Source organism: Melopsittacus undulatus, chromosome 6, assembly GCF_012275295.1.
Source record: "Melopsittacus undulatus isolate bMelUnd1 chromosome 6, bMelUnd1.mat.Z, whole genome shotgun sequence".
In the NCBI taxonomy this organism is placed as follows: Eukaryota; Metazoa; Chordata; class Aves; order Psittaciformes; family Psittaculidae; genus Melopsittacus; species Melopsittacus undulatus.
The window spans coordinates 62,662,495-62,675,702 of NC_047532.1; the positions used below are offsets into that span (position 1 = coordinate 62,662,495).

At 35.1% G+C, this 13,208-nt stretch overlaps 1 protein-coding gene across 4 annotated transcripts in view; it reads left to right on the forward strand.

Annotated features, from left to right (window-relative positions):
* The window catches only part of KCNT2 (potassium sodium-activated channel subfamily T member 2), a 131,248-nt gene that overhangs the window by 71,314 nt on the left and 46,726 nt on the right, over positions 1-13,208 (forward strand). For all 4 annotated transcript variants that reach the window (XM_034063972.1, XM_005140966.2, XM_013130602.2 and 1 more), the window contains exons 9-11: positions 6,146-6,326; positions 8,451-8,615; positions 10,178-10,314. In XM_034063972.1, coding sequence (XP_033919863.1) covers positions 6,146-6,326; positions 8,451-8,615; positions 10,178-10,314 — 483 coding nt within the window. The remainder of the gene's footprint in view (positions 1-6,145; positions 6,327-8,450; positions 8,616-10,177; positions 10,315-13,208) is intronic.

The window sequence follows — 13,208 nt, forward strand, 5'->3', positions numbered from 1 at the left end:
TTTTTTTTTTTAGTGACTCCGAATCTCAGTTTCCTGCTGTTTGGACAGGACAGACATTTTATTATTGGTCAGAGTATTTTCTAATTGTCCCTTCACTTGTTTATGTGCTGCAGTTTCTTCTCATCCCTTGTTCTGTTTCTTTGCCTATTCTTTATTATTTACACAAGAATTAGAAGTTCTTTTAGAAAACATTAGGTTTTTAGGCATTGGGTAAGGTGGTTTTCAACATCTTTACCTTTAGTAGAACCAGACTACACAGCTCAGAATTGTGTAATCAGAAGAAGATAATGACAATTCAGAGGACATGTATTATTGTTTAGAAATCAACATACAATATTTCCATATGTATCTGATAAAGTGAATGAAAAAAATATTTTTGTGTCACTTCAGTTTTATTAGCGCAGTTTTGTGAAGTGTAAATTCAGCATTTAATGACTCTGTGTACATTCCTTAAGCACTGAGAATTGCTTTTCAAATAATGTCTAATTTTAAAATACAGGACAAATCTGCACTTGACTCTACATTAGTGCCCTGAGGAAGACAGAACATCCCACAGAGACAATTTCCAGTATGAAAAACTGTTTGCGTCTGTACAAAGCAGGGCATTCTCTAACATTACTTCAATTTCAATATGAAGAGTAGGAACTGTTCTATAGCCACATTTTATTTTGGTGTAAAGACTGAGGAATTTCCTTTAAACATATTGAGTGAACTCTTCCAAATCTTCATTTCCTTAAGCAGAGAGTTAAAGCCACTCTAGTGGTATAATAGGTTTCACATCCCTACCCATGTACTTCCTGGAAACTTAACATGGTTGTCTTCTTCAGTGTTTTACTGTATTTGAGTTTTACCCATAGGTATTTACTACAGTTGATGGACTATCCACAATTACAGTTGCATCAGAAAAGTTCAAAAACACAAACAGCAATTAATAGTACAAAACCATCAAATCATAATTTAGTCTGTAATTTGTTCTAACATCACCATTCAGTGGTAGGATATGTGAAAACTAAAGAGTTTTGGGGTGAGAAACTACTGGGAACACGTAATATATAGACTTACTATATAGATGTTAACTTCTCTAATATAGAAGTGCTGAGCTTATACCACAGAATCTCACTGATCCTGATAAAATTAATCCCCGTTGATTTCAACATATTCATTAGCTAGTTCCTGTAGCTAACTACTTAATACACAAAAAAGTAATTACACAAGTCGAAGCTCAATGTTAAAGTCCAAAGAAAACAATGCTGTTATGCTACCTAATGCTGAAGACACTAAGCAGCTTTTGGCTTCAGCCTCTGGTGCATTATTGTAGACCTCCAGAGGTTGCACCTGTAAACAGTAATTTTCTCTAGAAAATCTGAAAGTCAGATGTACTTGGCAAGCACTTACAAATGAAAATACAAACCGGTATGTTGACGCAGGAGTCCCAGACAATGCAGAGACGATCAATATGATCAAATGATTGCCAAACTTTATTAGATACAGTGCTCTTCTTATACCCTTACTCCCTTATGTAACAGCCTTGGATACTGAGCTCAAATTGGTTAGTCTAGAGGTTACTATCATTTACAGAGCTAATGTTTATAACTTTTTGTAATCGTGATTAAATACCTTACTCTAAAAATACAGTGGGAAACTACAACCTTGGCAGGGATCATTCTCTGCATGAAAACATGGAAAGTTACAGAGGAATAACGAGACAACTGACCTAGTTTAGGCCTGCCAAGACTCTTATTTTAAAGTAGCAAGACTCAGGGTATTGGAATCGCTCACTATGTAGCCTTGGCTCTTTAAGAACCCCACACTGGTATAAAATAGATTATAATAAATTAATTATTAAGAAGGATAGTTAATGTACAGTACTTGCAAACTGCTTTCCAAATGGTTCTTCTTATGTCCATTTCTATGACATGTTACACAGAATGGCAAAAATCTGACTTAATCTCAGGGGTTGTTATACTCTACAATACTTATTTCTGTGCCACATGTGGAGGTAGGTTATGAACAGCAGTTAGTTTTGGCACATAAAATACTCAAGCAGACAAAGATTCCTGGAATTCAACTAAAAACTTCCAGTAAAACAAAGATTGCACTCGCAAAAGTTCAAATGATACCTAAAGTAAACATGACTAATCTCTAGATATTACATGCTACTACCTTTACTTTTTGTTTTTCAAGTGCAGTGGTAGTAGAGGATTTAAAAATAATATTTCTGTTCTCTTTAGGCTTGTAATAAATTTTCTGATAATACTTGTGTTTTAAGAGACCCATGGCTTGGATTTCTGTCTGGCTTTTTAGGGATACTAAATCTCACCTCTATTGAACCAATTTTGTTTTGTTGTAACTGCTCATTCACATCCACTATGAAAAACCAACCTTACTGAATTTACAGGAAACCTAGAATTGGCACAGAAGGTGCCGAACTTGGCTCTGTGTTTTAGTTAGGCGTTTTCTGTGTATTTATTGTTACAGTTGTTTATTTTCTCCATAAAAACAAGTTGTTGTGAACATTGCCTTTGCTGAACAGTACTTTCCTACTTGAAATTATTATGTTTGTCCAGGGATGACCAAGTAAATTATTGTCTCTTCATGGGATGAAAGAAAAGGAGGAAGCAAACAAGAACAAGGAGATAAAAATACCACCATGTAATATTAAAACAGCTGAAAGAGGAAGTCCAAGTTACTGCATATTTCATTATGTCAGGAAATACGAGAAAGCAGACAAGAATATAATGCTGTCTGGTTTGGTACATGCAGTGTTTATGCATCTTTTAAAAATAATGTGTAACAATTTGCAAGAGGAAAGAATCTGATACCACTATTCATATAAATAATTACATTGTATTAAAAGATGTCAGTAAGTTGTGGGGAATGGAGTAGCTAATTCATGTGGTCTTGGCTTCATGGATGGCTGAATAACTTCCATTGCATTCTCCATGCAATGTAATCAGGTAGCCCAAATAGCTAGGAACATGGTACAGATGCTGAGTAATGCTTATTTAGAGGTACTTAGGATGAGATTGAAGTGTAATATTCTTGGGGAAAGAGCTAAAGAGGTAATATTTCATTTGGTAATTAGACTCCTATAAAATTGTCCTTTGCCAGTCAGGATTTTCTGCAGTTTTGTGATCTCTGGCTGTATTAAAAACAAGAGGCAGAAAAGCAAAACACCCAATAAAATTAAGAACTGGTAACAATTCTTTTGTTTTCAGGGTTAGGGCTTCAAGTGCAATTTGGTAGAACTGCAAATGAGCTGCAAGTAATTTTTGAGGAAAGAAATTAATTTGTTCAAAAAGTTGTTCAAGAGCTGAATTTCTGCTTCAACAGTGAGGAAATAGCTCCCATATCTTACTGATTTAAAGACTGTTAAGAAGCTCTGGCTTATGTCCACTGAGTTCAATGAGAAACAGCTTGAATCCACAACATTTTGGATCAGGCACAAAATTATTTTGACAGCTTCAAGAAATAGGAATATATAGGGCTATAAGGGAGTACAGTTGATGAAATCCTGGTCTCACGAAATTCAGTGGGAATTTTACTGTTCACTTCAAAAAGGCTGAAATGGTTCAGGGTATATTATCTCAGTTAAGCTAAATTATTATTGAGTGGGCTGGCTACAGGAAGCTCAGGAAGAAAAATAAAGAAATTATCTCCTTCATCAAGGCTTGAGGTTTCCTACCAGCAAACTATTTTTCTTTTTTTTTGTTTTAAGGTTTTACAAAAAGATCAAAAAGTGAAGAAATAATTCTTATTCCTTGAAAATTTAAAAAACCTCTATGCTACTAAATTTATTTTACATTTCAATCCATCCTGTCAAATACAAAGGGTAAAATCTACGCTTTTGCATGTACAAATACTAAGTAATTTCACAGGCATCAGCATCAGAAAAAATACATTCCTACCAGTGATATGATCATGCATTATGCTTCAATACAACCCATCTGCAGATATTTAACACACTTAGCAGAGTGGTGTAATTGTCCTGTTATGTAGGAGGCATATCACTGGTTCATTGTAATTGCTACTTTCCTGCCCCTTGTGACCTTAACTTCTGAAGTCAAGGTTTTAGCACAAAAGACAACTGAAGAGAAGAAAATGAACTAAGGTCATCAGGAATAATAACAATGAGAATTAAAAATCTACCACCATTCTGCTTTTAAAATTACATATAACTTACATTCATAACAGTATTGTTAGCTTCTTTTTCCATACTTGGATGTCTCCGCAGTATACTCTGTTATTTCAAATAAACACTGGAAAATTAGCTGGAAAACTTCCTTGTCTGAGACCAAAAGAAAGCTTAATTAGTATAATTCCTTACAGTCCTGCTGTTAATATTTTCAGGGCCAAAAATGTAATTTAAAAAAAAAAACCAAAAAAAACCACACCAAAAAAACCCATCAAAACAAACAAAAAAACCCCCACCAAACCACTCCCAAACAAAAGAACAAAAAAATAAACAAAAACCCAAAACAGAACAAAAAAACCCCACCACAACCCTTTCCACCCCCTAAAACCCCCCAAATCAAACCTCCCCAAAACAAACAAAAACCCCAAACCCCACAAAACACTCAAAATCAAATAACCCCACACCCCCCCAACTGGAAACATAGTAAAACTATGGATGATTTAGGTTACAACTCCAGTGAAAAATGTGGGACAAATTGGATAGGAATATAAAATTATCACTTCTGACTGAAGTATTTAACTTATGCAAACAACGGGGAAAAACTCCACCCCTTTTAGAACATTTTTTGATGTGTGAAAACTACAAATGCTAGAACTGTGAAAAGGAAACTGGGAATTTGATCCATATGTTCTGGAAATGCCACTGCCTACAGCTAAATTATTTTTGGAGAACAGAAGAGAGAACAGAAGAACAACTGCTCAAGCTGTTATAAACACAGGGTCTCCCTGGTGATGCAAAGATATTACCATGGAGGGTATTAATGAGTGAATATTACCACCTAGATACCATACATAGAGAAATAATTTTTTGGCATGTTCTAGAATAATTACTTAAGAACAAGGTATTATAGATCAATTATTTATCTTAATTCTCTGTGAAGGAATCATTCTGCTACATTATTCAGGGTGGTTCACAAATCTATTTTCTTCATATAAGTGAATATATTTTAAAAGCCTAATCTGATCCAAGCAATTCTACTGCATTAAGGATGGTCATATTTTAAGTTTGGGAAGTTCTTAATTGAAATATTATTATCCTATCTATTGAAGTATTTTTAAAATCTGCAACATAGTTAGACCTGTAGACAGATTCTGCTACTTCTCAAAACCAAAAGCACATCATGCAGATTACAAGAGAAATAACTAGCAATTAACCTGGGCTACCACTTACTTGCTCACAGGAATGTGTGACTGGAAGAAATGGACTTAATTAATTCTGTGATCGAAGACAACCAAGCCTTACATTTTTATTCTGTATTTTTAGCAAGCAGAATCTTTGTACCCATAGGCATCTTGCACTTTCTACTTGAAGGCTGACCCTGGATACATATTCCTCTGACAATTCGACAGCCTGTGATGCTCACATTCACTTTATTTTAGACAGTCAGTATGTATTTATACCAACATTATCTTTCTAGTATTCAACACATACTCTCATAACTAGTTCATGCTAGTAACTTGCCACAGAAATAGATAGAAACTAACACAGAGAGGAACAGATTTAAAGAAAGCAGTGTGTATGTTTTCTTGGACATACCAGCAAACTCTCCCTAAAAAAAGTTAGAAGATGTTTATAAAAATTCTGAATGGTGGCAATTATATACCATCTGTTTTGTTCTGGTTTAGACAGGAATTGCATCAATTCATGGTGTTGTGTATACCACCTCTCCCTCACAACAGCCACTAAGCAAACCGTATCAGCAAAATTGTAACTATGATACTGAAATAATTAAAAAATTGCTTTCTTTCATTATAAATGATATTTGAGAATTATGCTAATAACACTTCTGGTTTGTTACTAATTTTTACTCTTCTTTGGAAAAAATGTCTTTGCTGAGCAATTAATGAATTCTGAAAATAACTAGTGCTCTTTGTATATGATCATCAAAGTTGAACTGACCCTAAGTACAGTTCTTATTTTTCATGTCTTTATTCATTCTTTTCTACATAGTATTTGTGGAATTCAGCATCTGGAACGAGCAGGAAACAGGCTGACTCTCTTTGACTCCCTTTATTTCTGCATAGTGACATTTTCCACTGTGGGCTTTGGGGATGTTACACCCAAGATATGGCCTTCAAAGCTGCTTGTTGTCATTATGATCTGTGTTGCTCTTGTGGTATTGCCTATACAGGTAAATGTGGATTTTTTTTTCTCTTTAGAATTGTTTTAAAAACAAAATAATAATATCTGAAGTAATTTATTGTTATTATTGCACATATAATGTCAGAAAAAATAACTATCTTCTGCACCTCCTATTCTGTGTCTTTTTTCCTTTATCCTTTGTCTGTTCTCCTATAGTATACCTTTATGCTATAAAGAAGAGCACTGATAACAATTTTCAAGTGCTGGTGAAACATTTCTGTCATGTACCACAGAGCCCTTCCTTCATCCTAAAATATGGTTTTGTTATTAATGAAGCAATTAAAAAAAAACCAAAACCCCAGAAAAACAGTAGCCAGCACTTTCATTATGAACATAGCATTTCCTCTGCAGGCTCTCCCTGTTTCTAATCATGGTTCTCTCCATTTCCTCTCTTACAGCTCAGTGCTAACATGAAAAAAATCGCATTAAATGTGCAACTCAAGCAAATTGGGTTCACAGCTAACTATGCCGGTACAACACACACACAGAGCCAACAGAACAGATAGGAATTTTTCATGCCTACTTAAGTTTAGGACTTCCAACAGTTTAAACAGGAAAAGGCAGATTTATGAAAATCCAAGTATTTCAAGGAGTCAACCAGTTTCATTAAATTCATATCAGACATTTCCAAGCTCCTTAGGTGAAGCTTGGCGACAGAAACTCTGAAATTACATGGGAAGCCGTGCCAAGTTGTTAAATGTCCCACACTTGGTCATCACCCAGACTTCCTGCCACAAAAAAGGGGACGGGGGAGACATTGTGCTTGCTTATCAAAGCTTATAGTAGACCTACCAGCCATGAAGCTCCAAATTTTTCCTACACAGTCATGGTTTCCAGACTCCGCTTCTTCGACGGTGAGCTAAAGCTCACTGTGAGCAGACAACACAAAAGACCTGGGAGACTGGAAGCTCAAACTTTGTGTGTTAATTTTCTTGAAATTATTTGAACATTTTAATTATAACTAAACATTTAATGTATGAATATGCAGACTAGCACAGTTATATTCCCACTCAATGGGAATTTAGTAAAATATATATTCTATTGAAAACTAAAATACCCTCTAGGAAATTTGGAATTTCCTAGAAAATACAAATTTCATCTTTCAGGTAGTTCTGATATACACTTCAGGCATAAAAGTTTTGCATTACCAGTAAAAAACCCTGGACTCTATTGCCTTTTCACATAAATTTGCCTATTATTAGCTACTTTATTTTGTAGCTTTGTTATGATAACGGGACTTTGTATAGATTGCCATGCACAGAATATGTGGGAGGCATTCTCTCCTGAGCTTTCGTTCTATGATATTAAATCATTATTCACGATTCAATCTCCCTATCCGTTGAATGTGGATGAGAAAAAGCATCTATCACACATACATGGTTAAATTGAGCTTAGCATTAAATGTATATAACTTACAATTTGAAATTGTGTTTGTATGTTTTATTACAGATTATCACAATGACACTGACAGAGTATTCCCTTTAAAGGATTCAGATTAGTAGAACAATATTTACTGTTGGCCTGTATCTGTCATTCAGCTGGCAATGGCAATTTGCTGTATTAACAACTGCTGTGTATTTAAGTTATATCTAGATTCATAAAACAAATAAGAGAATATACAGAAGGTCACCATAAGAACAATTTAAAGTAACTGGGAAGAGTTAGTGGCCAAATTAAGTAAAATGGTGCTTCTATGTGTGTATCTCTACCCACAGTATACATTTAAGTGGGTGAAAATTTAACTTTTCTTTTGAGGGAAGCATTTATGTCACATGGAGCTGGAAAAAGAGAGTTATGGGGTATAACCTACATAAAAGAATAAGATACAGCCTTAATTCTTTTCTAAAATCTTGAGATCTACTGTAATCCCATGATGTTTTAATGGATTTACTGCACTTCCGTGTGTGGTAGAGTGGCTCTTCTGCATGTTTTTTAATCATCCTATTATTCATCTCACCCACTAGAGACCTTTTTACAAAGAAAAAGACATTGTAGGCTAAGAGCAGCTTTTCATAGAGGCATGAGATGATCAATGCAACATTGTTAAGTCATGATACAGTTGTACTGCACATCTGCTTGTCTGTATTGCACTGACAATTGGCATCTCTTGCAGTTTGAACAGCTGGCATATTTGTGGATGGAGAGACAAAAGTCTGGTGGTAACTACAGTCGACACAGAGCTCAGACGGAAAAACATGTTGTGCTCTGTGTTAGCTCTCTGAAGATTGACTTACTTATGGATTTCTTAAATGAATTCTATGCTCACCCCAGATTGCAGGTACTTTCATTGAAAAAAAAAAAAAAGATTAACTCAAACCAGTGATTTTCAGGACAACCTTCTGAAATAGTTTTTAATTTCTAAAACTGAATTTGGGAATAGATGATTGAATTGGGAAACTATAATTGCAAAATGAACCTGATACAAAGAATGGAGACATTAATTTTAAATTGAGGTAACTAGAATAAATAAATAGAATTACTGTCTTGTTGAATTATGCCATTAGAAACAGATACTTCCATGCAAATTCCTTACATTCTACCCCAAACTAAAAAATAAATGAAAACTACTCTAATTACTTTTTCCTGTTGTTTTGGGGCTGGATCCAATACTCTTCACAAGTCAAAGCATCTTTTAGGCTTTGCATTTTGCTTTGGTTTTTGCCAGAGGTAGGAAGATTAGATACTTTTGGAATTGTGGAAATTAAGAAATAAATAGATGCATTTTAAAGGACAAAGGCCTTGACAGATTACAGACATGACATTTTTTTTTAGTGTAGACATATTCCCTAGCTAACGCAAACCTGTCATATGACTTTTTTTGATCGTATAAAAGCTTATTTACATGAGATAGCAATTTGGATGCATTATCATTATCCTTGCTACAGACCATTTCTTTCACTAAATCTTCTCTATGTTTTTCATTGTTACCTGTGATATTCATTAAATAGTGCAAAAAAAAAATACAATTCTCAAATTGCTCAGCAGCAATTTGACAAATCCCACATCCAAAATATTCCCCCAAATAACTACCTAGTAAGAGGCATAAGCAAATGCACAAAGAAATCCGTTCTTTATAGATGCAAACACAAATTGAAATCCAAAATTTAGTTGACTATTCTGAAGAATGAGTTAGGCTCTGTGGTACACTGGAGACAAAGAAGAAAAGTCCTAATACTACTTACGTCGCAGAAAAAAAGTTACATACATTTTCTCCACAGCTGAAATGGGAAGCTGAAGAACACAGGTAACTCACAGGATCCCCTGAGCACTAAGTTTTCTGCAAGTCTGTGTGTGCTAAGGAAGGCTTCTATGACAAGCCTGTCCTAAGCGCTCAGTCTCTCCCCTCGCATTCCATTTATGTCTCCTTTTTCTATGTACAGACATGTACACTTCAGAGTAACTGTGCTTTTCCTAACAAGGACTGTTTGTTATACAGGAAACAGAGTTTGGATCTACCCCTTAATACAGAAGAAAAAAATTGGGGGAAGACAATTCCATTTTAATAATTGAAAACTTCCTACATTTTCCAGCTAGAATGACAGAAATATAAACTGCCTCTAAAAAGAAAACCAAATTATGCTCAAATGAAAACAAAAATGTTTTTAAATGTACTTCAGTTACCACTCTGGAGTCTTCTGTGAGCAGTTGACAGCTGTCCAGCCGTTTTTATTTAAGAGTTAAATATTTTAAACACATGCATTCAAATAACTATTGTCAGTTAAATTTGAGAATTATCAGAGACCCTTTTGACACCCTGGGTCTCTGTCAACTCATTCTCTAGCAACAATAAATAGTAACATAATAAAATAACATGACTATTCCCCCTTATGTTTTTGACAGGACTATTATGTCGTTATTTTGTGTCCTACTGAGATGGATGCTCAGGTCCGAAGGGTATTACAAATCCCAATGTGGTCCCAAAGAGTTATCTATCTACAAGGCTCAGCACTAAAAGATCAAGACCTGTTGAGAGCTAAGTAGGCAAATATTGACCAATATTGTTTTTTACTTTTGTTTCACTCATACCGTTTGATGAATAATTTTGACAAAAACCAAAAACTATGCTGGAAGAAAAGCGTGTGTATTTAGAAAGCAAGGCTCTGATATGATTTGTTTTTCTTAATATCTGAAATTTTTCAAGGAACAAATATTTTATGCTCTTTAATTTGACAAAATTCTTCCTCACTTTTTTTTTGGTCTCAGTTTTTAAAGCTATTGAAAGAGTGCCTGTGATTTCTTCTGAGAAAGTAGCTGAGAAAATTCCAAAACTGCCAGTAATAATAGAATTTATTTCTCTTCCTTCAGCAAAAATAGTAAATGTGATGGTAGCTGTCCCCATCAGCTGAAGGGGGAAAACAAACAAACAAAAATAATTATCACATATTGAACCCATTGCGGAGTTTTGTTTCCTTCCCACGTGCAGCCTGTTAGTGTAAGCAACTACTCTACTATACCTCCATATACTCTTCTTTCAGGGCCTTCCTCTTACCACATACTTCCACCACTTCTAAAAAAATCCTCTCCAGCGGTTAACAGTGAATGACATTAATCAAAACACATCAGTCAAACACAGTTTCTTCCCCCCTACATGGCTCAATCACTTGAAGGTGTGAAGGAATTCACAGTGGAATTCATGTAGGTGGGTTGTCTCTTTAAACTCTCCAAAGAGAAAGGTGATTTTTAGCAGATAACTGATTTGACTTACATGCATTGCTCTTTATAAGAAACAGCTAATATAGATACCTAAATTAAGGTTGACTATTTGTGCCATTCAATCTTCTTTACCCCAGGGTTGTTATTTCAAGAATCTAATCTGTGAGAAGTCTAGTGAGCAGTGTTATCTTCTCAGATTTCTGCCACTGGAAAAAAAAATTGAAGTAAATTTAGCTTTTTATAATAAAAATATAGCTTTTTTATAATAAAAGCTTTTTTTCAGAATTAGGAATTTTCATTTAGAGGTTCCTCCTTTTGCTTTCTTGCTGATTTCAAGAAGGAATCTATGTGGGGATGTAGCTGGCATTTGTTCTACACATTAGAAGCAGAGCAATTAAGCTGTTCCATAAAGAATTTAACTTATACTAACCTGAAGGTAGTCAACTGTGGAGCTGTGCTTTTTGCTGCAGAACATGTAATTGAATGTACCTGTCATAGAATAATTTTCAACCTCTTCTGAGGGAAGAAGCATAGTGGGAATTTAATAGAAAATTTAATACGAAATTCAACCCAGTACCTAAGATGTTTCCTGTATTTCTTTTTAATGAGAACATAACTGAGAAGATAACAAGGCACATGGTAAACTTCTTCTAATAAATAAAATAATGGTTACTAAAAAGAAACCCCAAACTTAAGAAGCATCTCTATCAAAATGTCATACATATAAGAGAAATACAGTATCAAAATAACATGATAAAGGTCACAACAAAAAGTAAAATTCCAAAAGTTGCCTGACTCCAATAAGTAGTAAATAGTTAACTGAGATTGTATTTTTCATTATATACCTTAATACACACTTTGAGTTTACAGAAATGATATTTATTCTTACTTCCTACCTTTGAGTGTGTCACTTTGTAAATTCTTGGTGTTCTCTGAACTGTGTTCATGTGCCCAGCTTCAACAAAAAAGCAGAATGAATTCTGTCATGAGGTATCACTCTGAAACTCATATTGTTCATCAGCATGACTGGAAACATTATCACTACTTCAGCATTTGAAACAACATTGGAACTGATAAAAACAGCTCTCAATTTCCATGCTAGAAAGCAAGTTAACACTACCATGCTTGATTTCTTTCCCCAGCACCTTTCTCCCATGATCTGTTATGACCTTAAATATTTTTTCTCTCTCTTTCTACTTTATTTTTAGTGAACTATCCATAAATCTTCTTAATCCTTTTCTTGTCCACTCTTTGCCTTATACTTTTTCCTTTCATAAATTTCTTTGCAATATATAAGGTCACTTTAATTTCTTCCATCCTCAAGCAGTGGAACTCCTGGGATTTTTCATCTGAGATTCAGTTTTCCAGCACATAAAAATGGTTTAATTGTAAAAGCTTTTTCATTTGTTAGGACATAAATAATACTCATAAGGATAATTTGGGTTGTCCTTAATTTTTAATACAGATGTTTGTAGTGTTTCTATTATCTAAACTCAGCCCAGGTTTGAAGATAGGGGTTTTCTTTCTCCTATGAGGAATGCCTGTCTTTGCTAACGGAGCTTCAGGAGGGGCTTTAAACCACACATTCTGAGCAAGACTGTCATTTCCTGGGTCAATCTCAAGTGACCAATGACACAACAGCACAACAACAAGTTTCTTAAATGGGATTATGATTTAGAGGTGTTCAGTCATAAGCCCGCAGATGGTAGCCTCACGCCACCTCATGCCAGTGGCTCCTCAGCCAAGCGCACGCACCAGGGATCTGAATCTGCAGTTCCTCTTGTACTGAAAAGGATTACTATTGCAACAACACATCATCAGTAGGGTAAAACTAACCTGTCTCACAATAGGCGAGGGTCGATACGGTAGGTAACAAGGTGCATGGGAGGCTGCAGATCCAGCCTTGCCTGCGGGTGGACCAGCACATGGGTAGCTCGAGATTATTCAAGGGATGACAGTCCTGGTCGGACACTTCCTGATTGCCTAAGCACCCTTCTTCCAACCAGATTTGCATATCCCACATGCCCTCCGTCATTGTGCTTGTAGTAAGCATGGTTAAAACTCTTCTCAAATCTTTGTTCATCATCTAAACTCATGGCATACATAGATGTTAATTTTGGGTTATTATCCTTGTCATCTGTTCTGAAATGATCCAAAAAGTTACAAAAAATGGGGGGAAAAGGTGAATATATCCACGTGAAATTTCGTTTTCTTACAA